General features: G+C 40.8%; 1 protein-coding gene and 1 long non-coding RNA gene across 2 annotated transcripts; one reads left to right on the top strand and one right to left on the bottom strand.

Moving 5' to 3' along the window:
* Nucleotides 1–9,456, bottom strand: eno1b (enolase 1b, (alpha)). The gene is made up of 12 exons (XM_048254282.1): nucleotides 9,343–9,456; nucleotides 7,763–7,851; nucleotides 7,326–7,421; nucleotides 5,863–5,921; nucleotides 5,597–5,666; nucleotides 5,325–5,458; nucleotides 4,265–4,487; nucleotides 3,815–4,012; nucleotides 1,394–1,595; nucleotides 1,083–1,191; nucleotides 640–698; nucleotides 1–452 (listed from the first exon to the last, which is right to left on the bottom strand). Exons 2-12 carry the CDS (start codon nucleotides 7,845–7,847, stop codon nucleotides 386–388), a joined length of 1,302 nt encoding a protein of 433 aa, XP_048110239.1. The 5' UTR covers nucleotides 7,848–7,851; nucleotides 9,343–9,456; the 3' UTR covers nucleotides 1–385.
* Nucleotides 9,457–9,512: 56 nt separating this feature from the next.
* LOC125301641 lies at nucleotides 9,513–13,344 on the top strand. The gene is made up of 3 exons (XR_007194775.1): nucleotides 9,513–9,697; nucleotides 12,768–12,888; nucleotides 13,090–13,344. It is a non-coding gene; the product is annotated as an uncharacterized LOC125301641 (long non-coding RNA).
* The last annotated feature ends 12,564 nt before the right edge of the window (nucleotides 13,345–25,908 follow it).

The following is a 25,908-nucleotide window of genomic DNA, read 5'->3' as shown; positions in this document are numbered from 1 at the left end:
TGACAGTTCCATAAGGACGTTTTATTCAGCCAATCAAACCCAGTGCCACAGGTCATACACTAGCCAATATTTTAATTTCCACAGTATTACTTATAGTGTACACAATACATTTATTTTATATCAAAATACAATATAATTGATTATTTATTACATTCATTGCATCACTAGCACATATCCTGGGCCCACAACAATGAACCAAAGGCAATGGCCTAATTGCAGCAGTGGTTATACACCAAATGGCTGAGTTGATACTAATCAGTCTGAAGTTCTAGTAGTCACACACTGCCATAATGACTGATAAAAGTGCTATAACACATGGTCAGTACTACAAAGTCCCACGTTCTACACTGAGGTTATTACAGTTTTACAAGAGATCATCCTGCATTTAGACCAGAGGGTTTCTGAAGTTTTTTCCAGCAAAGCGGGCCTTGTCCCCCAGTTCTTCCTCAATTCTGTTTAATGGGAATAAGAAAAAAAAATATTAACACAAATAATTAAAAATGCCATGTACATAATGTGTGCATGTAATATGAATGATTGGAATTTAATGTGTATACTGGCTTCAAATACTGGCTCTTATTTTGAAACTGCTATGCTGTACAGTAATTCAGTGTAATCAGGAAATATACCAGGACAAACCTGAGAATCTGGTTGTATTTGGCCAGACGCTCTGAACGGCAAGGAGCACCGGTCTTAATCTGGAAAAGAGGCAAAAAGCTTAGCGTAGGGTTCCTTAACCACTGGATTAAATAATGGATAAAATTGTACGATACAGTACATTTGTATAATGACAGAAAATGCTGATACATGCATGATGTATTCTTTTTAATGAAACACATCAACTTTATGGGAAGTGGATTAGACCTACCAGTTAGCCTATAGCTCAGTTTTAGCTACAGGCCAGCTATAGGCTAATTGGTCCAACCCACTTCCAGTGAATTATGCTAAGATAGGCTGGTGGTGTCAGACTAGGTTATTACACACAGAGAGAAGAGAAGACTGTGCAGCCTCTTATCTAACTCAAACAAAAGTTGGCAAGTTCTTTTAATGATGAACACTGCTACATGGACATGTAAACTCACCTGGCCCGTGCAGAGGCCAACCACCAAGTCAGCAATAAAGGTGTCCTCGGTCTCTCCAGAACGATGGCTGACCATCACCCCCCAGCCACTGGACTGCGCCATCTTACAACTGTCGGGGGGGAAAGGGCAGATTCAGTCACTCATTCTGATGTCAAATAACTTTCAATATGACCAGAAACTGTGGGTTTGTTGTCAATTTTGAGGCAGAAAATAATTTTTGAGTTTAGCACACAGAGGCTTGCGAAGCACATTACAGTGTAATAAATGTGCCTATTAAATTCATTAATGTGCATAGAAGACCAAATACATACGCCTGCATGGACTCGGTGACGGTGCCGATCTGGTTGACTTTAAGCAAAAGGCAGTTACAAGCCTTCTCCTCTACAGCCTTGGCAATGCGCTTTGGGTTGGTGACAGTCAGGTCGTCTCCCACTATCTGAATGTCAGTGGTGCCCGTCAAGTTGGACCAGGCAGCCCAGTCATCCTGGTCAAATGGGTCTTCAATGGACATCACTGAGGATCAAGACAAATGTAGTTATTCTCTTGACTTGTATTAATTACTTCAATGGACCGTAGGGCACATAAGTTGCTCTTTTTTTATTTTTACACAGAAACAATAATCACATAGCCTAGAATAATTTAATGGCAGTCACGGCAAACAGGAATTTTGCTCAATTTCCCCCTTGGTAAGGTCAGGACACTCATGTAAAACCATTAATCATGTCTCAATACATCAAAACAACTCAGTTTATGAAAACTTCACAAAACTTGTATGTATAGGATGTATATCTGACAGCAAAATTATTCATCCTCAAGGAGTGTTCTGGGGGTATTCCAGAAAGCAGATTTACTGGCTTAACTGGGTATGTAAACAAAATGATCAGGCTCTGTAAGTCACTCTGGTAACATAGGCTCTGAACTTAACCTGGTAGGGGGTAGGTTTTGTTCAGGTTATGTTCGGGTATTTAAGTACATGTTCAGCCAGGCCGCTGTTTTGACATGTCACACAATGGCATTTCCTTCTGAGGAAGGTCCGGCTGACAAAGCAGCACAAATCATTCGTGCTATTCACCGTGAGAGGGTGATAAGACCACGACATGTCCTTTCTTTTCCAAACAAGTTTTTGTGAGAGCACTACCGGAATCCTTAATATAGGCCTACTTGAATAATATTCTCCATCCCTACATTTCTAACTTTACACATTGTGGACAATTAGAATAGAATAGAATAAAATAAAAAAAAATACATCTTTAATGTAGCCCACATCATGGTGGGCATTTGTCTTTGGCTCACCAGACATAGCCTAAGACAGATGGACATACAGACAACATATCAGACACATTGAAGATATCATTAAAACGGTAAAAAAGGGAAAAATCCCTCTCTGACTGGGAGTTTTTGTAGAGTGTAGACGCAGAGCATATCAGCAAAGCAACTGTTTGTTGGTGGGTAAATTTTGCCTTGCACTGTGGTTCCTGCGCAACTTAATTTGTTTTCCTGTCCACAAACCCGCGAGGATAATTAAAGTGTAGTTTCACCAACTGGCAGGTCATCATCACTTACTTGAAGTTTTCCAAATTTGCACCGAAAATATATTTGCTGGTGAGCTTTCAATTAATGGGCCTTGCGTATTTCAGGCTTTCCGAACATCATCGGCTTCATGGATGGGATGCAAGTGCCCATTAAAGAGTCATCCATAAACGAGGCAGATTATGTCAATAGGTTTCCACAGCATACATGTCCAAGCAGGCCAGATGGATAGGCCATAGGCCACTTCTATTTTTGGATGCTCTCTTAATGGTGTTGGTGTTTAGAACACATTTTAATTTTAATAATTGCCAGATGATATGTGATGCGTCAAATCTTATCATAAATGGGCCGAGTCAATACATGATGCCAGGATGTACCGGGAATCTAATTTGAGCAACACATTTCAACAGGGTGTGTTAGGCCTTTACCTTATTGGAATATTATCAGATCCGCTACAGGCTAATTAATGCATAGGCTCTAACTTGTGCAATATGTGCAATTACTACTGGGGGATAGAGGATACCTATGCCTTCCGACACTCATCAACCCGTAACCCTGATTCTGATGCTGGCCCACAGCACAAGTGCAAAATAGAAATGACATTTGGGATTCTCAAGGAATCTATGACCCAGTCAATCTGTGACAAGGTAGGCTAGTTTAACAAAGCACCATTCAAAGCAGTAAATACGTAATGTCCACTGAATTATTTAATATATTGTGCTTTTGACATTAATTGGCCATCCTAAACTTGTGCATTTACACGGTCAGTTAGGCTATTCTCTGCAAAGCAAGGTCTTGTTTCCTTGGGTTTAGTCGCTACAGGTTCAGACAACCCAGAGGTTTATCTCAGTGTTTGTTAAACCCACGACAACTCTTCAGAGCATTACACAACACAACAACAATCCTTTTTGACAACAACATTGCTGAAATGTGCCATTTAGTTTTTTAGCAGACTTAATCAGTTCTGTCTGTGCAAATTAGGCTGTTGATGATGGTTGTAAAGTGTATGCCGTAAAATTGTAAAGTTTAGGTCGTTAGCTTGGCAGTTTTAGATCAAAACTCCATAAAGCTGCTATAACATTCATTTTATAGTTCAAACAGCTATGTTAATCATGCTAACAATTAAAAGTGGCTGGGCAGCATATGCCGCTGGCCTATGAGGAGAGCCATCTGGAGATTTTGGGAGAGAGGGAGGTAGGCACCTGGGTAATCCTGCACAAAGCTTTTGTAGAGGTCAGCCAGCTCATCAGGGGTGATGTAACGGCTAGGGTCATCGGGAGACTTGAAGTCCAGATCATACTTCCCATCCCTGTAGAACTCAGACGCAGCCACGTCCATTCCGATGACAATCTCATCAGTGTAGCCAGCCTTGCTGATGGCGTTCCTCAGAAGCTCAAGTGCTGATGGACACAGAAACGATAAGGGACCCCAAACAATTAAAGATCATATGTACAGTATTTTCAGGTTCATAGTTTGGCTTATCATATGTGCTTTTCGAGTCATATACCGGTCCTTCTGGTGTGCTAATTGATTCTACAAATTTGAATGGACAACAATTTAATCATGACATGCCATGTAACAAATCCAACTGCGCTGCAATAACCCTGTGGTTTAAATAAAACTAAACTAAAGAGACACTCGTCTGTCTCTACCTTCTTTGTTCTCCAGGATGTTTGGGGCAAATCCTCCCTCATCCCCCACATTGGTAGCATCCTGGCCATACTTGGACTTGATCACGCTCCTCAGGTTGTGGTAGACCTCAGCACCGATGCGCATAGCTTCTTTGAAGCTGCTGGCCCCTACAGGCAAGATCATGAACTCTTGCATGGCCAGCTTGTTGCCAGCATGGGATCCTCCATTGATTACATTGAAGGCCTGAAGAGAAGACAATACTTTACCATCATTTACTTTTGGACAATTTTATTTAACATCAGACAATTCACAGTGACCTTAGAGTTGCTGAAACAGTTAGCATAGTAGGTTAGGGTGACCAATTTTAATGACTGCATACAATAATAAGTAAGTACAGTAAGTAAATAAAATCCCTGCACTGGCCTCTGTCCTATAGTCTATTCTCAGAGGCATTAAGAATTACAGCTCATCACATTTGAAAATGTATAAAAATAAGCACAAGTTTTAAAACAGACTTTAGCCTATTGATCCTTGTGGCGTTAGGAGAATAAAACAGTTCAGTTAGGCAAGCTGTATTCATCACTTCTCTGCCCCCTTCTTTACCCTCTCTAATGAGGCTAAACACAGGCTTGTTGTGCCTGACCTGTGCCTGACCTGTGCCTGACCTGGGCCAGTCTTGCTGCCAAAGTTTCAACAAACCACAATACTGCCATACCAAGGTCAGGAGTGGCACCAGATTATTCTTCAGCCAATAGATTATTCTTCAGATGTAACTCTTTTTAAACACCCAATCCCCCCACACACACACACACCACCACTCTTTCAACTTCATCTTCTAATACAGAGGAAGGCATCACAGAGACTTTATATCCAATTGTATTTATTTTTTGCTTGTATGTATATGTGTGATATATGTTTATATTATTAATTGCTGCTGTAACACCATGATTCCCTTTGGGGATTTATAAAGTAATTTATCTATCTAGGACACTAATCATCATTGTCTACTTTTAAGCCCCTCTCCCCACAAGAGACAAAAGCCATTTCTGAAATGTTGTATCCATTTCCACTGGAACTTACCGGCACAGGCAAAATGACCTCTGGATTTCCAGCCAGGTCAGCGATGTGTCTGTACAAGGGGACACCCTTCTCTGCAGCACCAGCCTTACACACAGCCAGGGAGACCCCAAGGATGGCATTTGCCCCAAACTTGGCTAGATATTAAAAAAGGGTAAAAGCACACCAAACACATCAAAAGAGCTTCAACAACATATGTACAAATTATAATTAAGATATACCCAAAGACAATAAAAACAAATCACATTCTTCTTCCCCATTTCAACAAAACTTACACTTATTTTCGGTTCCATCCAAGTCCAGCATCATCTGGTCGATCTTCTCCTGCTCCACCACAGACACTCCCTGAGTGGGAAGAAAATGTTTGCTTCATTTGAGTGGGTACAGAATTCTTGCTCAAAATCCAAGACTATCGATCAATTGATCTATTATCCGATTAGTCTGACCCAAGTTCAAGCTGATGGGAATAGCTGAGAAAGGAGGACTAAGAAAGCACAAAGAGCATGAAAACCAATTAGTTTATGCATGTTGACGTTCCTACCTGCTCGACAAGATAAGGCCCAATAGACTGATTGACATGCTCAACTGCCTGTGAAACACCTGCAAGGGGAAAAAAAATAAAAAAATTCAGTGCTCTTATTTATTTAAACACAGGAGAAGAAACAGAGCGCCTCAGGATCCACCAACAAAAAGCAAGGTGCAGAAGACACAACTGTGATGAGTTCGGTCATACACTCAATGATATTGTCTGGAACATCTGAATTTAGGTTTTGGATTTATTTGAGGACTGTAGCACAACATTATAGATGTATGTTTTGCCTTGGAAAAATTCTTACAATTTAAGCATTAAAGAATCCTGTTATGAAAATGATCTGGCATAAGTACCATCATCGGAGGTGTTTTAGACGTCACATTCAGATAAGCACTTTTCTAGTGACAATTGTGCCATTTCTTAAAACAATAAAACTATATCATAGAATAGTATATTTGAATGCAAAAACCATGCTTACTTGTAGAAGTATATGAAGTTAATCACTACCAATTATTTAATGGCTCATTTCTGAACTTTTCATGCAAAACACTGTTTGCAACTTTCCACTGGTGCATATTAAGTTTTGATGCATACATGTTATGAAATCATAGTAGAACAGCTAAAAAAACAAACATACATTTTTAATGTTAGTGATACCCACTTTTTCAACCATTGCATACAATGCGTACAACAGTGTAGTCTACATGACAGCATGCTACAAGCCACGAATCATGGGCTATTTGACCAAACCACACACAATAAAAAAATATATCATGCTCAGTGACTTGCAAATGAACATGCATCAAATCCTAATTTTGTTCATCGCCCCACCATCTCATCTTCTCTAAAAGATATCAATGACCAGAGGGTAAAATGATTAGGTTTGTTAGTCTGAACCCAACATGCTGAAATTCTATTCCATTCTCTTCTGAATAGTATTACCTGATATAATGCTGGGAAAAAAATCGCATTAGCTAATTACAGTTCACTCCTGATGGGTAGAAGGAAATAACAGAACAAAAGTAGTGTGGAAAAATTAAATTAATTGGTTATCCAGGACTTTAACTGAAGCAGTCTACTGTAACACACCCAAAACAACCCTATAAATGAAGATTGTGTATGTAACCTCAATACCCCTGGGTAGTTAGTGTGGAACTTCAAATGTTTTTGTATGTGGGAAAATATGTCCCCCTACAAACTAGGGATGTAAAGCATGCAGTGGCCTGAAAAAAGTTGTGGGTTCAATATTCGGCTTCTACCATTGTGGCCTTGAGCAAGGCACTTGACACAAAGTTGCTCCAGGGACCCGTGAAGTGTAACTGACATAATAAATCACTTTGGATTCAAAATGTCTGCTAAATGAATCAATGTAAATGTACTTAAACGGTTTGGTGTAATAACATGTACCTTTACACCCCTACTACACACACAAAAACACAAGGCTTTGCAGTGGACAGATGATAAACACATACCCTTGCCCAAGTAGCGGCTCTTGTCATTGTCGCGAAGCTCCAGAGCTTCATAGATGCCAGTTGATGCTCCGCTAGGGACAGCAGCTCGGAAAAGACCTGTTGCGAAAAAAAAAAAAATGAAAGGATTAGAAAATGTGTTTTTGTACTACAATTATACTCTGCAGAAAATGTTTTAACCAGATATCACTTTTCAAGCATTATTAGGTTGTAAAGAAATTCTCAATGAATTCTAAATTAGAGTACGGATGAAGAGTTATGAATCGAAAGGATCACTAAGCTGTAAAAACCACTGTGATATGCAACACTAAGTTAATCCAAAATTTGCTCATGATCTGTAAAGGACTAAACAGCAATTTCAGATATACACGGCAGAGATGTTAAACCCCTAGTGCTATATGAACACTAGAAGTCGTTGAACTTGATAAGAGATAAGTCACCTCGGTCAGTGAAGAGGTCAACTTCCACAGTAGGATTCCCTCTGGAGTCAAAGATCTCCCGGGCATGAATCTTCAGGATAGACATGATTCTGAAATTACACAAAAAGGAATTGTTTTATCATTAATTTACATCACTTTTACACTAGATTGATTTAACAACACCTTTTTTAAATTTAATGTGTGATCTGAATGCTTCCCCCAAAATTCTATACTATACTATACTATACTACACTACACTACACTATACTATCTATACTACTAGACTAGGCATAAATATTCTCATTCTTTTTAAGTCTGACATTCTCATGCAAGTCTGGGTCTGGTGATGTCTACTTTAATAAAGCATCCCTGTCAAGTCCTCTGCCTGAACAGCATTAGCAGAGGGCACGCTGTGGGAATCCGTTCGCCTCAAATACCTGGGGCACACTGATCCTTGACATTTAAGTCACAAAAACGTCTCCATAAACCACACAGCTCAAAATGTGCAGTTGTTTGTTATGAATGCATTGCATACATCCCTCATTTATGATAAAAATACATCCTCAGTGTTCAGCTATTAAAGATATTTCACTCTCAGGCTATCTGAGAGGACTAACAAGATAACTGGATTATGATCTGTCAATCTTTATCAGCTGACAAGCTGTAGTCACACCACTGGCTTCACGTAGGCTTCCTCCACGAATAACCAGGCCAGGCCATTACTTCAGTTGTCTGATTTTGTATCCCAGGCCTAGAGATGAATACTGGTGAATATAAACCACTGCATTTGTTAATTCAAACAATCCCTTTACTGAGAATGTACTTTGTACTTTGAATGATCTAAGGGGGAAACAACATGTAAATCCATGTAGGGTCTTCACTGCTGCCATTTCGAGTTAACGTTAAAATATCCAGGGGATTCTAGACCGTCAATGATAATCAAACAGTCAAAATGACTATTCGCTTTACATTCTGCACGTCTTGATTCTTTGTTTCGGCTGTGTCGAAACAAGCTGGTTACATTTTAACATCCAGATTACTATTTCATAGCGCGTTTGTCAACTTTGATTGTGAAATTCTAGACTCCCACCCCTCACTGCAAACTAGCACGTGTTCCAACGCTGTGTGACTTCCCCTGTCACAAAGTCAGAGCTGACATGTTACATTATATCATTAGTAGGCCTAAACTCACATCTAGTTGTCGTTTTCCCTTTCATGATCAAACCGGTATCTTAAATACGGTTCCTTCCTTCCAACCAATTTGGTTTGAAAGAATACTAATGGTTAGGATTTTCTTCAAATCCCAGCATCAATTATGACTGAACGTAATTAAAACCAAGGTAGTTGATGGTCCAGAGTAGAAATACCAGGCATTCATAATATAAACCTAACGTAACGTTAATATTAAATCTCCATCTCACCAATTTGCAGAGGTAACGTTTGCCAACATTAGGCTAACGTTACCGCGACTTTAATACCGTTGGATTAACCGACCCATACTTCTACAAGTGGCAATGAGACTTTGTTAAAACAATATTACAATTAGCATTAATTTCACAAATAGTTTAAAAGACATAATAAGTAAAGAAGCAATGTATTACCGTTTAAGACGAGAGACGACCGTCAAGGTGAGCAGAGAAGCGGTGTACGTGCCAGACTACTTGTGAGCAGGACTGTAAGTAGCTACCTAAGTAGTATTAGCAGCTAGTTAGCCGACCCCAGCTAAGACACGGAAGAGGCCCTACCTCCCCTTCACTGCCACCTAGCCTGATGGTCCAGTTATGCCATATTTTAGGTAAACCTGATTTTGTGGGTTCATTTTTTTTTGTGTGTGCTGTTTCTTGTTGCCAAGAGGTTAGGTAACTCAATAAGATTTAGAGAGGATGCCCGGTGATATCCCTTCCCTCGATAAGCCTTTCTTTTTCAATGTGTTGAATATAAGGCGAGGCACTACAGGTGGGTAAAACAATTAACTAGCTGATATCTATGAAACTTCCCTAGTTGATTAACATTAAATATGAAAATGTAGGCCTATTAATTAGGCATGATCTAATTAAATATGTGCTGATTTGCATAAACTTTAAAAAAAGCTAAATCTGAACAACACCCAGGTTCAAAATTACTTTTTCATTGTGTTGACATATTGGGAGTCTTTGACACAGGTCTTATGTCAGGAATGGCGAGTAGGCCTATGTAAAAGTTAATTAATGATCACAAACGTTTAAATAATGATAGTGGGTCTAGGCATATGTGATAATGTGTAGTGGGCAGTGGAATAAATTGGTTTCCGTTTGTGGTGACTGCTGACTTAGATAAGGGATGAGATTGAATAGATCTTTGAATTTATCCTGGTCTGGAGCAGGCTAGCTCCACAGAATAAATCGCCATGGTAACTTGTACCATAACATATCCTGCTGCCCCCTATCCCGCTTTTGTGCAACTGGATCACGGATAAATTGCGCCAGGATAACCAAGATATCCCGGCTTAATCCCTTATCCTAGTTTTGTGCAATAGGCCCCAATTGGCTCTGAATGTTTACCAACATTATTCCATCAAAAATGGCTGCTGTAAAAAAAGTCCATTGTTGTATGCCATTATTTTTCTCCGCCTAGAGGTATGTGTGTGTAGCAGGGTGAGGTTTTGGAGGACAGCACTAAGAGCCAATCACTGTAGCCAGACTACGTCACTCTGGGCCTAGCACCCAGGGAATGAGTTAATCGAACACATAATTGCACCATTGCACACAGGTTCTTATACACGAGGCAGAGACGTGAATTCCAGTGAAAGCATGACCCAAGTTTATTCAACTGAAGCCAGGGAAAAGGAAAGGGGAATAGCTGCAAAAAGACATGAAGTCTGGGTTAGGAAAGTACAAAAATATTTATGTTTTCTTGTTGTACTTTTGTTTGAAAATGATCACAACTAACAGACATTAGGCACAATGGAGCCAAATGAGCAAGGCAGGGGTTTACCTGGGGGAGGCAGACTACTGATAATGTGCCCTAGAGCCCACACACATGCACACGCACAGCAAGAAAGATCAAATAGTAACACCGCAGACCACAGGAAACATTCTGATAATTCACACCAAAATGTGCATCTTAACTGCACCACCAGTAGGTGACTGACTAGCTGACAAATAATTATCCAAACAAAACTTTAGTTTGTCAAACCATTAATAAAAAAAAAACACTCGATGAACAATATAAGGAAGTGGCCCCTTATGACTTTGTAGCCAACATCATGCAAAGGTCGCTATATGCCAAGTCCTGTGTGTTGTGTGTTGTTTTTTGTATTGGTGCTTTTATTTTGATGTCTTTGGTTAACATACAAGTCACATGGGCATAGGTAGTAATGAATGGATGGATATGCACCATCGGTATGGCGGCATGGAGAGGGGGTGAGGGAGATCACATTTTTTGTTGACCGTTTCGAAACGTGTTGCAACACATTGAACACATCCTATGGGTATTAGTGGTATTGCAACGCACTGTATGCATCTTTCACTGCCCTCACACTTTATGTCTGATGTTGCCATGCCCATGCTCAGCTGCTTGGATGAAAAAAAAGTTTTACAAATCTCCCTCTTCTCTGTGACTATTGTTTGTTTGTAGTCGCTAAATTCACAACATAACAAGAGTTCAAAATCAGTACAATGATATTTGGACACATCCAAAATTCAGTCAAATTTCAGAAAAATATGCTTACATTTTGACAGTATGTACACATGAACTTTCATATACTCTCATACTCAGACATAAACTCTAAGCTGTTCCGGTAAGTCATCCGCTACTCACCTGAGCCACATTGTGACTTGTTTAACTTAGTAGCTAGATTAATACTGCATTCATGATAACTGTAAACTCGGAAGACCCAACTTTAAAAATCCCAACTTCCAAAAAGAGTGTCTTCATGAGTTTAGCTTGAAAAATATGGATTCCTGCTATAACATGATTGCGTTTGTGTTGTCTTTACAGGGAACGCCTAAACAAGTTATTAAAACTACTATGGTTGAACAAGAATGAGAAAATAATAGAAAATAAATGTCAATGATTGAATTAGCCACACTCACTATTCTGAGATGGCCTGACCTTCTCAGGTAATACATTTAAACTGTGAACAGACTAGCTGAGCCCTGGAGCTTTGGGCCCTGGAGACCCTGGAGATGTTGTTATTTCAGTATGGAGTAGAATTTCAGTTGAATTAATTAATAAAAACACCACGGTATAGTCTATAGGAGTCTACGTCTATGTGAAAGATGCAGCATAACTTTTAATATTCCACGGAGCCTTCTCTCAGCCTGCCCTGACAGTTGCTCTGCGCCATTGGCTGCAAAACAATTCATTATTCATGCCAGAAAACCATGATGGGGGCACTAGATATCTGCTAAATTAACCATTTTATTCACATTTTATTTTGATAGACCAAAGTTGCATACCTTCTATGCTAACATCAGAGAACAAGATAAAATACCCTGTTCATCCATTCTATGACTCCTTTAAAAATGATATGGTTCACAACTGTGCCTAAGTTGATATGTCAACGTGATCTGCAAGTGTCAGACAGAAGGAAAGATGGCAGACAGCCCCTCACACTCCAGCTGCAGTCTACCTGTTAAAACACATTATTTTTGTCATGGGAGATTTTAGCTAATGAGAGTGATGCTTTGATGTCATGAGCGTGAGTTCTAGCTTGTGTAGTTAAAATGCAGACTAAAAACATGGAAGCAGTCTTTCTATTGACATCAGTGATTAAAAAAAAAAAACAGATAGTGTGGTGTAAAAAACAAACAAAAACAAACATACATACTGTACATCACATTTTGTGTATGACAAAACAGGAAAAGATGTCAAATTCCTTGCTATTGGATACGAATTGAGGGGCTGGAGAACAATGACTGGACACAGATGAGACGATAGTAAACTGCTCCCTGCAAATGTCTGAAAATACAACAGCTCATAGACATCAGTGTGTTTTATTTTGTATGCCTATAGGTATGCGTATGATTATTTTGTATTTTAACAGAGAAGTTCAAGTCCACCCTGGGGTCCCATCCTATCTCTCTATCCCACTATCCCACTCAGCTCCTTCGTGTCTCGTTCCTGTCTCTTCACTGCCCTATCGGGACAAAAAGACACATAGAGGGGTGAGAGATTGTAACACTAAGGAACCTGGTGTAATGATTGCTATTGCTTTCAATGCTTTTGACTAATGCACCTCATTCAAGTCAGCTTTTTTCTACAGTAGGTCTGTGCATCTCAGCTCTGCAACCATATCATGTAACCGTAACCCTATCTAATTCTAACCCTATCATGTAACCGATCTCCTGAGCTTTATTCTCTGGCAGGTGAGAGAGGTCCCAGGTATCATCAAATTCCGACCTTCCACTACAGTGTGCTTCAAATGCTGAACTTTATTCGGAGGCCCGAAAGAAAAAGGTCAGAACTATCTCTCACATTACCAAACCACTAATATTTTAACAGCATGTTTTCTGCCTGTTGGATTAAGCTCATGGGTCTTGAGATTGATTTTTCCTTATTCTACCACAGGAACACATTGTAGAAAGACAAATGTCATATGTTCTTTATATATACAGTATGTCTTTGTACTTGGATAAAGTGGGTTCCAGAGAATATTTGTGCCAAGTTTGATGCTTGTATCACAAAGTGAACAATTGTTTCACTAATCTGCTACACTATATTTTGAAAATGGTTATGTTGAAATTCAGTAAAAATCAAGCCTGGTCCTGGATATTTTCAAAATCCTCCCTCTTGTCCGGACTTCTTTTCCCTTCCAAGAGCACCAGTGGTTTGAGGGACACCAGTAGCGTCCCTGCTGGTAAGTGTAGTGTAAATGTAAGTGACAGGTCATCTGCTGTACCTGTGACTGCCACTTCCTCTCTGGGTTTCTGTAAAGAGCAGTGCTGGTGATCTGTCACATCTGCTGCCACACCAACATCTACAGGAAGGACCAGAGTATGAGTGCAAAAGCAATCCGTTTCAAACAACAAAATGAGATGGCGATGACTAAAGTTGTTTACAGAAATGTTCAAACTTTTAACCGTGATGTCCCTGCTGGCAGCGATGACGAAGAAGTATACACCAGTTTGGTGTTCAGAAGAACAGATAACTCTATCCTTACTCAGGATGGCCAAATCCAACACTTTGGTAAATATGAACATTATCACTACTTATCACTACAAATACATTATTCATAGTATTTATTGTACATGACTCTGTATTTACCACAAACTATACATCTGTTAATGTTGCCTATACGTCAATATTACTTATAGGGCTTTTAAATGTCACTTGAGTATTTCCTACATAATTTTACTCTTTAACTCTACATTTTTAAATTAATCATGTGACTCCTGACATACCTATACAGTCAATGGTCACACAAATTGCACAACCCAATCTAAAGGCTTCATAGGTTTTTGCATAATTTACGTCACCAAAAATAGAATTTTAACGCACCAGCAGAAAAGGGCTGCTGGCTACCGTAAGATACATCTAATCATTCTGAATTCATAAGAAAAGGTTAGTCTTGGTCACAAAAATGGTGGATAACATTGGTAATGGCTGCTGAATCTTTTGAAATGTGATTTGTGTGACATTATTTTGCTTAGATTTGTAGATGTGTAGCGAGAAATAAACACTGTACTATCTGATTAAACCATTGTTGTAACCATTGATAGCGTCTGGTCTGATATATGTGCCGCCTGTCAAACTAATTTCTACCGTTAGCCTGCTAGCTTCTGTAAACTAGTTTAGTTTAGTGTTACGGCTTTTGCTAACATCATACCTTCGTGTTGTTAACCAAAAATTCTAGAGTGCTACGCTTTCTTAAAAGATGCATTCAATCCAAAGTCATGTCTAGTGTGACAGCTCTCTATTTAGGCAGCGAGGCAGCAGTCTTCCGTTTTGAACAGAACCACAGTATGCTCTGCATCACGCTTTCAGTGTAGCCCAGAGTTACATATTTTGGTTAACTACATTTGAAGGCAAGCATTACTGCAAATTCCTCTTCAGTTTGTAATGGAGAAGGGTAAAATACTTTAAAAGTGTATAAATACTTGTGTATGGTGTTTTACTTTTTTTTCTTTTTATCTGCAGGTCTCTACAAACTAGTGGTGGTGTTTCTGGGCCTTCTGTGTGCTTTTCTCCTTGCCATCATCACAGGACTCAGCATCATGATCACTGAAGGGGGACAACAGTTACAGGACTGTTACATCAGCCAAGCAGAAATCAATGCAACTACTCAAGAAAGGGATGAATTGTATAAAAGTTTTACAAACTTAGTTAAAGAGAAATCACAAGTACAGGACAGCTACAATCAACTACGTGAAGAGAAATCCCAGTTAGAGGCCACATGCAGTACTACAGCAGAAGAAAGAGATGAGTATTTAGGGTTCTTTTTTTATACCTGTAGGCTACATATACCACATGTAATCACAATCTCTTCCCCAGGCTGTAATTAATATATGTCTTTCAGAGTCGATGAAGAATGTAAAACGCTATATAGGTATGTGTGGTGGTATGTAATCCCACAATTATTATTTCATTTAGCATACAATTACTATAGAGCAATACGTACTAAACATCATTGTTGAATAAGTGCAGGATGATTACTTCAAAGGATTTTAATAATTGCATGATGAAATTGTCTAAACTTATTGCACCCACCTGTCTCACAGTGAGGGTCACCCTGGATCCTGACACAGCACACCCCAACCTCATCCTCTCTGCTGATGGGAAACAAGTCAGACTTGGAGATAAACAACAGCATGTCAATCACAACCCAAAGAGATTCAATGCTGTGCCATGCGTCCTTGGAAAAGAGGGTTTCTCTTCTGTGCGGTTTTATTATGAAGTTCAAGTCAGTCAGAAGATGTGTTGGGACATAGGAGTGGCAAGAGAATCAATTAAGAGAAGGGGCAATATTAATTACAGCACTAAAAATGGATTTTGGATAATATTGATGAGCGGGAACGAATATTTTGCACCAGAAATCGTTGCTTATCCCCTCTCCCTGAAAGAGAAGCCCCAGAGGGTGGGGGTGTTTGTGGATTATGAGGCAGGTCTGGTCTCCTTTTATGATGCAGACAGTTGGCACCATATCCACTCCTTCACTGGTGTCTCCTTCATTTCTAAGTACTTGCGCTATTGTAAACCAAATTCCAATGACCATCTCCTCACCAGTTAAGAGTTCCTGCTGACAAACCCTCCATATCATACTGTAATAATGCAATTTACATATATTCATAAACCATATTCTTTTATGCAGTGACGTAGAGTACCGAACAGATATTTTCATCAGCATGTGTTCTGCCTGGGGATCAAGCTCATGGTCCTGGTACTACTGTATATGCATCTTACTCTACTACAGGGATGCATTATATAGAATATGAAATGATGAATGATTCTCTCTCACTGTCCAAGTATGTTATTTTTCTGTAAACATAATAGGTTATTTAAAAATTATCATGAATCTATACTCTATTATTTCTCTATGTTTACTTAAGTTATGCTTTAACTTAGGACATCACATTATCACCATTTTTGTTATGTGTATTTTGAAATAAAATTATCGGATTGTCTATTTACACCCCTGGTACGAATAGCCTTGGCCACACAGCTGAGCTATTCACACCCTATGACATAACAACAAAAAGACGTTGCTCACGTGCACAAAAAACATGGCGGACATTCGTTTTTTCGTCAGCAGAAAGTGAAGAATTCTGAAAGGTTTCGGCACTAATATCTGTTCAGATTAAGTTTTAGATTGAAAAGTTGTGTTTTATTTTCATAATCTTGGTTCAGTGAACACATACAACCGTCAGTTTGTTAGTTAACAGAAATTTCGTGAATATGACGTTCAAGTCTATAAACTATATGTTTACCTGCAAACACCATTTACTTGTGGAAGAAGATAGTGCAGTGGTCGCAGACCTGGGTTAGCATGCAGGAGACTGGGGTTCGAATCCCGTGTGATGTGTTTTGGCAGAGTGAGTGTGCATGTGTACCAACGTCTCTGGAGAGAAGGCACGCAATTTGAACAAGAAATCGGTTCTTAAACGGAAGTTTTGATTGCAACAATTAGCTAGTTCATGCACCAGGGTGTAAATAGCATACAGTACTATAAACACCAGGGTACGAATAGCATCCACTTCTAACTGTAGGCTACATTGATGCAAACAGCATACCTTATTCAGAGTGTCTATTACACAGCTGAGCTATTCACACCCTGTTACATAACAACAACAAAAACATGTTGCTTGTTTTTAAAAAAAAATATTATTGCATTGTGTGATCAATATGCCAGAATAAATGCACAGGGATGCAAATAGCATACACTGATATTTGTACCAGACGGGGTATTAATAGAACACATTGCTGTGTGCACTGGGGTACGAATAGCATACATTGATATTTGTACCAGACGGGGTACTAATAGGACACATTGCTGTGTGCACCGGGGTACGAATAGAATTCACTTCTTACTGCACCAGGGTACGAATAGCATACACTGCTAATTGTACCAGGGGTGCAAATAGCCTTACCCTAAAATTATACATTTCACAAATAAAATGTTTCAATGAAACGATCTAAAATATATCTGTCATATCTGCACCACTCTATTTAAATAGTTTGCTATATTATTCATATAAAAGGTTAACCCTACTGTATCGCTAGTGTATAATATCTAACCTTAGTATATATAGCGCTTTGGGTTGCAGTTGCACTCTGTGCATATAAAAGCACTAAAAAATAAAAGTGATTTGACCAGTGGGCTTATCTATAGTTTGTTACTTTCTCCTTCCGTTTACCCATTTCAAAGAATGGATTACACTTATTTTGGGACCAGCCTGTAGGCCTATATCTTTTTAGCAGTTCACTGCCAGTTACCACATATTAACATGAACAAAACCCATTCCATGTAACACTTATCATTATGTCATTAACACATTTTCTTTCATTAACAGTACACACATCCCAAGATTCTTTTTTTCCCTTTTCTTTTGTGTGTTTTTGTTTACCCTTGTACTTCAATGTCCATCACCGTCCATTGGCGCCACAGTCTGTGAACTGGTGGAAGGTTATAGTTCATCTGCAGATTGTTCATACCTGCTTCCACCACAGATGGTTTACCTAGTTTTTTTACAGGTGAGTATCCTTGGTCGACGTCGTTCTCTCTGTGGGTAAGTACTCACAGGTTGCAGATCAATTTCATCATCTGATGCTTGTGCTGACTCTGGTTGATCAGTCCCACCAGGAATTTGAAACTCTTCCTCCTGTACGTCCAGTTCCTCCAGGTCTGGCAGGTCAGGGTCACCCGCCTCATGGTCCCTCAGTTCCCCTGCATTCTCCTGATCAAGAACAAATGGCTGTGCATATGGGTTCAGAGCATTGTTTTCTTCAGCCTGATGTGTGTTGCGGGGAAACCTACAGGCATCACGCTCATCATTGTTTTCACTGTCAGAGTGTTCAGCTGACTCTTTTTGCTTTCTGCTCAGCTTCCTCATTGAATCTTCTCTTGTGTGTCTGGAGTCTGTCGTCTGCCCATGTTCTGTCTGTCAGGCTCTGATCTATCCAGTGGCAAGCTGTCGCATGGGAGGAGCAAGTTTCTGTGGAGCACCCTTGTCCTTCAACCTCCTTCCGGCGTGACTCGATGAACTTTCACCAGTAGGACCTAAGCTTTCCTGGGCCTCCTCGCTCAGACAGATTTCAGGACTAGGACTATTCCACCCGGTTGCAGATCAGTCCCATTGATTTTCCTATCATAGCACAACTTCCCTCTTGAAGCTTCTTTAGTAGCAATATCATATGCCTGACGCATTCTGGCCTGCCAGTTCTGCACATATTCTGAGTAACTCTCTTGCTTCTCCGTTGATGGCATATTGAACAGGATATCAATTGGCAGTCTTGGAGAGCGACCAAAGAGCAAGTAATATGGGGCAAATCCTGTAGCCTCACTGCGTGTGCAGTTATACGCATGCACCATTTTTTCTAGCGAGTTCTTCCAGTCAGCTTTTTCTGTATCAGTCAAAAGTATGTAGCATGGACAATAGGGTTCTATTGAAGCGTTCTACCTGTCCGTTTCCTTGTGGGTGGTAACAGGTTGTATGAGAGCCTCGCACCCCACAACATCTCTCAAGCTGAGCCATCAACTGATTTTGTAAATTCTCTACCCATATCATGGTGTATTTTCTCTGGAAACCCAAAGCGAAGGGCAAAGTCATTAAAGACCTTTTCCACAACAGTTTTTGCTGACTTATTTTTCAGTGGCATTAGCTTACGCAAACCGTGTGTAGTGGTCTATAACCACCAGTATGTATTCATAGCCGTGCTTGCATGTTTCTAGATGCAGAAAGTCCATTGAAACTAATTTAAATGGGCGTGTTGTCACAATTGACACAAGTGGTGCTCTGGTTTGTTTTTGTGGTTGTTTTGTTTTCAGGCATTCACAGACATGCATTACAAAGTGCTCAACATCCCCTTGCATTTTGGGCCAATAAAATCTCTCCCTTATCAAGTCTAATGTTCTATCCACACCTGGATGTCCCATTTCCTTATGTAGCTCAAAGAAGACAGTCTGATAATACTCTTTGGGGAGGATCAGTTGAGTTCTATTTCTCTGTATCTTCTGTAAAGCACACCTTCTGGGCTGAGATACAGTTTATTCCACTGACGAAGAAGTGCCCTAACATCTGGATGCTCTGAGCTCAGTGAGCTGGCTGGTGGGGGCTGGCTAATTCTCTTAAATCTCATGACTGGCCCTATAGCAGGATCTCTTTTTTGACTCTCCAAAATGTGTCTAGTCATTAAAGACTCACAGTCTGTCAAGGGTGTATCGGCCAGTAAACGTAAGATTTTGATATCTACCGTACTGGCCCAGGTGGGATGCATCTCTTTCTGCACTGACACTCCATCAACAGATGCCGCGGTTATGTCTTTGCTATCTACACCACCTCCTTGGGACAGATTATCTGTTCGCATGGCTTCTCATCCCACTGCTATGCAGACGACACACAGCTCTATCTGTTCTCAAAGACTGAACTGCTGGTCCTCCCAGCTAAACCTACCATACACCACGACATCAACATCAAATGTAACTCCCTGTCTGTTTCACCTACCAGGACTACAAGAAATCTAGGAGTTGTTCTCAATAACCAACTAACCTTCTCAGATCATGTTGCCTCAGTCGCCCGGTCATGCCGTTTCGCACTCTACAACATACGAAAAATCAGGACTTAACTTGACTCAAGATACTACTCAACTTCTGGTTCAGGCAATAGTGATCTCACGACTCCACTACTGCAACGCCCCTTCAGATGATTCAGAACGCGGCAGCGTGCCTGGTCTACAACCAACCCAAAAGGGCACATGTTACCCCGCTGCTCATCCAGCTACACTGGCTACCTATGGCGGCCCGCATCAAATTCAAGGCTCTAACCCTTGCCTACAAAGTAGTCTCCGGTTCTGCTCCCACCTACTTGAATGCCCTCATACAGACATACACTTCCTCCAGACCGCTGCGCTCCTCAGACGAACAACGTCTAGCTTTACCGGTACGCTCAGGCCAATCCAAACTTTTCTCATCTGTTGTTCCTCGTTGGTGGAACACTCTGCCAGTTCCTACAAGGGCAGGGACATCCCTCTCCATTTTCAAAAAACTCCTGAAGACCCAGCTCTTTAGAGAAGTCTCTGGCCTGGATCCTGAAGTAATTTGCGGGATCGTGCAGGAGTCAACTGTGCAGGCAGGAGTCGTGCAGGATTCCACAATACACCCCAAAAAATGTGTTAAAGATGAGGGACCCTATAGCCAGGACCACGCGAACAAATTCAACGGGAGAGCGCGAGGTGCGCTAATTCCCTCAGATCAAAGAGACTTGATCTGACATAAGAGTGATAGGCGCTTGATCGGACAGGCCGTTATTTGCCGCGTTGGTGGCTGCACCATAAAATAATGAGTAGTAACGGCCTGCTGGGATTCCGATTTGCGTTAGAACAGCGTTGAGCTGCGTTTGAAACCAGAAGCGAGTAACGGTGCGACAGAGCAACAGCTCCTGCTGCCTTACGGCCAACGCCGGCATTGAATTAAAGCGATGCTCCCTTAATACATTTTGTGATCACCACATAGATTATATTGTATTACTATTTTATGTAGACATGGTCTCAGATGAGATGCCGATACGGTAGCCTATAGGGTGGTGGCACCAATCCAGGGAAAGAGGGGTGAGGGAGAACCAGGTACGCGGTCTCTGGCTGGGCGGGAGATGATGGGGAAACGGGAAAAAGTAGCGACGCGGTCGCTACGGGGGAAGGGGGAGGAGGTTGCGCAGCACCTAAGGTAGGCAATGAGAAAAGTGGGGAGGGTTGATTACCTGGAAAGAGAAAGAGGCCGCAGTAGCGGAAGGCAAGGTAGAGGGCTGCACGCGGGCTGCCATAACTTGCTGAGTTGAGTGAGCAGGGGGAAAAGCTGTTTAGGAATAGAGAAAGAGGCCGCAGTAGCGGAAAGCAAGGTAGTGGGCTGCACGCGGGCTACCATAACATCCTGAGTTGAGTGAGCAGGGGGAAAAGCTGTTTAGGAATAGAGAAAGAGGCCGCAGTAGCGGAAAGCAAGGTAGTGGGCTGCACGCGGGCTACCATAAGTTGCGGAGTTGAAAAACATGTTGCAAGAACAGAGGGGGAGATGCCGGAGGAACGGAGCTCCGTGCTGCGGCGCTGGTGCTCGGTTGATCGGCTATAGTAGGAGAGGAAAGATAAACTGATTGTTGGAGAAGGCGACGTAGGTCTGCTTTCCTTGCGAAACAAGGGCAATTGATCCTACATCCAACTCTGCTCTAATCAAAGATATGGTCCGCGGAGTAGCTCTCCTTCTTGCAAGCGGAGTGACGCCGATGCTGCATCTTCGGCAGATAGAGGCCGACTGCGAATAAATAAACTGTCTGATTGAAGGAGGCGCAGCAAATTCCGTCATGCTCCTCCCAAACTTCCATTTGTAAACGCCATTTCTACGTACAAAAAGTTGTCCTACAGTTACAAATCTTTTCTGCAAGTGCACAGACTATTGCACCTCCTTGGGATGAGAAGTGTCTCATATGTATTGTGTGTGTGTGCATCAAGATTTGTAACTGTAAAACTAATTTGTGATTTAACAAAAAAATAACACGAACGATTTTAAGTATTACTCATATGTCCTTCACTTACAAACATATTCCACAGGTACTAAACCTTCCACAATTGCTTGTCTTTGAATTACAAAGCTATTCTACCATTACGAATCTCTACCGCTGCACAAGTATTTTCTACAAGTATACGGATACTTTTGAGACTGTTCTGGCACTTCCTGTTGAATAGCCAATGGCGATGCTCAGGTTTGGCTAGCCAATCAGGAATCTGAATTGGAATCAGATTCCAAAAATAATTCTGTGGAAATGCATGGATTCCAGTTGCTGCTACTGGAAGCAACTGAATCCATGCATTTCCACTGAATTATTTTTGGAATCTGATCCCTTTATCATACCTGTTCGTTTCAGACTTCCGCTCCACTTATCGTGACTAAATTCAAGATGGCGTTGAACGGTAAAATTCCTTAAGGTACTGTCTGTATAAATCGTCTTGTAAATAAACTACCAGTGCTTTTTCAAAGTTCTCAATGTCTCGTTTTAAATGTCAAGGCCCTCGGTAGTCTATCAATGAAGTATGGAGCTACTTTGAGCCTCGTAAATGGTGTAAAACAGTGATTTATTTGCATGGCTATGCCAATGCCCGAGGCACCCCCAACGAAAAAAACTGTTGGTAGCATTGGCTAACTAGCGCCAGATTTCTGAGTGCAGGGGACAAGCCGAGATGAGCTATGAGACATACATTCACACTCGGTATCATGTTTCAACACACTTTAGGTCAAAATCACACCGGAATTATCCTTTAAAGTGAAAAATACAAAACAACAGGTTTATTCCCTGTGTTGCAAGGTAAAACTTTCACAACAGAGTCCAGGTATGGGGATGATGATCCCTTGCATTTGCATTTGTGTGTGTGTGTGTGTTTGTTCACTTGTGACTGCATGTGTGTGGAGGTACAGTAATGGGGTGTGTATGTGTGCGTGTGCTTGCATGTGTCTTTATGTGTGTGTGTCTGTGTTTATGTGTGTGCGTGTGTGTGTGTGTGCGTGCATGTGAGTATCTGTGCTTGTGTGTGTGTGTGTACGTGCGTGTGTTTATGTGTGTGTGTTTATTAAGTCTGTGTGTGTTTATATGTGTGCGTGTGTGTGTGCCTGCAAGCGTGTACTGTATGTGCTTTTAGAAATATTGTGGAGACAAATTGACAAGTGTGATTTATTTTTGCGGACAGAATGTACAGAACTGAGCGGCGCATCTAGTGCGGTACATCTAGTTTTAAGAAATCTTGCCAGATAGATGTAACCTTTTTAGAAAACCAATAAGCCACTTGAGTCTGTAGGTTACACTGATTTTACAACAGCTAAGGGGGGTTTTAGTCAATCTGACTTTATCAAAGTTCTAAGTGTTCCTTCTGTGAATGTTTCCATAGTAACATTATCATTATTCCATAGTAACCTTAACCTGTTGCTACTATGCAGTATTAACATGTGTTTCTTCCTCAGCCCAAAAGTGTAGCCTACCGCCTTCATTCCAAACATCTTTTCTGAAGCTTTTGTCACCTGCGGCATACGCCTTCCTCATTATTGTTAGGCCAGGCCCCATGAATCCATAAACGATACACACCTGGAACTCATGTGATTCTAATTATCATTGAATTAAGAATGAGTGTGTTGTGTCTTTATAAGCCTCCATAATGGCTGCTTGAACTCACCGTTCCTAGTGATTTTGGTGATTCAACATGGCACTAATGGGGACACTTGTTGTTTTGGTTCTCATTGCCAGTTTCAGTAATGGTACGTTCTTTGAAGCATCTTTTTGCCGGTTTAATTATGTTTTAAAATCCTGATTTAGATCATTTCTTCTCTTCTTTTGAGCAGTCTTCTGTCTTCAAAAGAGGGGTTTCTTTAAAAAAAGAGGCCCATGAGGTTGATGTTTCAACAACACCAAATCCCAACAACCAGACCCAAACTGAAGCTGAGGGTCAGTCTTTATTGTAATGCTCTTATTTTCTTACAAGGTGGTTGTGTTGTCTTTAAATGTCTAACCTTAAATGGAACCCAAGGTGGTGCAAGTGAAGATGTCCAAGCAGGCACTCCAGAACCCAATTCCCACAATCAGACCGCTTCTACGCAACCTGATGTTACTGGTAAAGACTTCTTTTTGTATGAGTTTCTGCAAGTCTGATTTATTGTGTGTTAGTCTTGAGACTTGGCTTCCCTCTGTCTTCCTCTTATGTGGGAACCAAAAGATGGGGCTAGTGAAGATGATGTGGTAACTGCAACCCCAAGTCTCCAAAACCAGACTTAGTCATCTGCTACAGGTGGAGTAACTCGTAAGGGAATCTGTGCTTTGAGTTTTGTCAAACATTGGCGAGTATATTAAATTGGGTTTCAGTCCTGAAAAACGGCCAGTGAATATCAGCTCTGCTCTCAAATGCTGAGGGAAGTCCACTGACTCTGCTTGGGCAACATTGTCAATGCAAAGGTGGTCTCCTCTGTCCCACCACAGATCCAATCATTTTCCAAACCAACTGATTTTAATTGCCAAATCTCCTCAGCAAGTAGATGAGCTAATTGACGAGACTTGTCTTGTGCATCTCCTGTAGAAAGCAGATTTTTTTTTTTTTTTTTTTTTTGTTAACCTGTAGAGGGTGTTTCTAAACAAATCTCAACTTGGTTTACTGTTCTCCAATTATGTGGCTTTGTTTGTGTAGAGTCACCAGATGGACCAAGTGAAGATGCTGAGATTGCCCAAAATCAGACCACTTCAGCACACAGTGTAGGAACTGGTAAGGTTTGATGTGTGAAGCGCAGGAAGTCTCCGTGTCTTGTTTACAACTGCTCTTAGTGGGATTAAGCTGGCTTTTATGATCCCCCATAGTTTGGTTCTAAAATTTGGATCTATTTTTTTATTTTTTTTCCCCCCCGGTTTCCTCATGTGGAATCCCAAGATTATCCAAGTGAGGATGCTGTGTTAACCACTGTAATGAATCTGAAAAATGGGACTACCGCTGCTCAAGATGGGACCACCTTTTAAGGGTAATTGTTTGACTTTTTGTTGTGTTTAAAGATTTAAATGTAATTGTATTGAAATTCTAGACTCGTCAATCTTGATCAGATGTTAGACCTGGCACTCTGCACTAGAATCTGCTTTAGTCTTAAGATTTGAGTAATTTCTACTGCTTTTCCATGATTCTGTTGCTGAAATGTGCAGAGCTGTTGACTAGAATTGAAGACCAATGGGAAGCAGTTCACGTTAGCTACTACTCCACACAACATAATTTTGTCACCTTGAATTGTATATACCAAGTAAAAAAAAAAAACTTTGGCAGTTCGTGTTGGCCCAACATTCTGTACAAGGAGTCACTTTTGCTTAAACCTTATAGAGCAAGGGTGTCAAAATGGAACTTTGTGGGATGGCCTGGTTCCTATTTCAGTCTGTAGTTTCTCTCAAACTCAACCAGTAGTCCCAACAAAATGTCTGGGCGTTAACCAGCCTCAGGTTGAAGCAATGGCTTATTTGTATTGAGTAAAAGGTTGCTTTTTATCCCTGCAGACTCCCATGATTCCTGAAATGACCGCTCAGAATGCTAATGCATAATGGAACTCCCGTCATCTTTGTTCATTTCCTGCACTTGGGCTTTCTCCATCTTGAATGTAATAAAGGCCAAATGTTCTTATCCAACATTGTCTTTCCTTGTTTCATGACTCCAGTTTGATAGATCGATCCCCAGGGGAAATTCAAGGTCTGAGGTTAAGCTGACTAAACATCTGTATTAAAGCAACACCAAAGAGCTTTTTGTAGGCTACCTTAAAATGTGTCCAAAATCGTTTTAGTGTTTCAACTCCTAACAGGGTGAACTGCACGTCTGCATTCGCTTCGCGGCACTCTATCAGTTATAACCGCACTATGCGAGTTTCCCAAATCGGGTAGCGGATCTGTAGTTCGATGGAATGAGGCCTAAGAAACTACGAATTTGACTTGCATCTGATGTTGCAATACATCGTACTTTAATAAAACCATGCAACATATCCT

This window comes from Alosa alosa, chromosome 10 (assembly GCF_017589495.1).
Source record: "Alosa alosa isolate M-15738 ecotype Scorff River chromosome 10, AALO_Geno_1.1, whole genome shotgun sequence".
Lineage (NCBI taxonomy): Eukaryota > Metazoa > Chordata > Actinopteri > Clupeiformes > Clupeidae > Alosa > Alosa alosa.
The sequence above is the reverse complement of the archived record's forward strand: the minus strand, read 5'-3'. Positions and strand labels throughout refer to the sequence as shown.

What these genes read in the sequence shown, in the direction of transcription:
- eno1b (XM_048254282.1), bottom strand. Translation starts at nt 7,847, where the DNA reads ATGTCTATCCTGAAGATTCATGCCCGGGAGATCTTTGACTCCAGAGGG. An exon ending in GGCCTTATCTTGTCGAGCAG is followed by an intron (nt 5,667 to 5,862) that starts GTAGGAACGTCA and finishes CTTCCCACTCAG; the next exon opens with GGAGTGTCTGTGGTGGAGCA. An exon ending in CTTTGTGCAGGATTACCCAG is followed by an intron (nt 1,596 to 3,814) that starts GTGCCTACCTCC and finishes CTTGATCCTCAG; the next exon opens with TGATGTCCATTGAAGACCCA.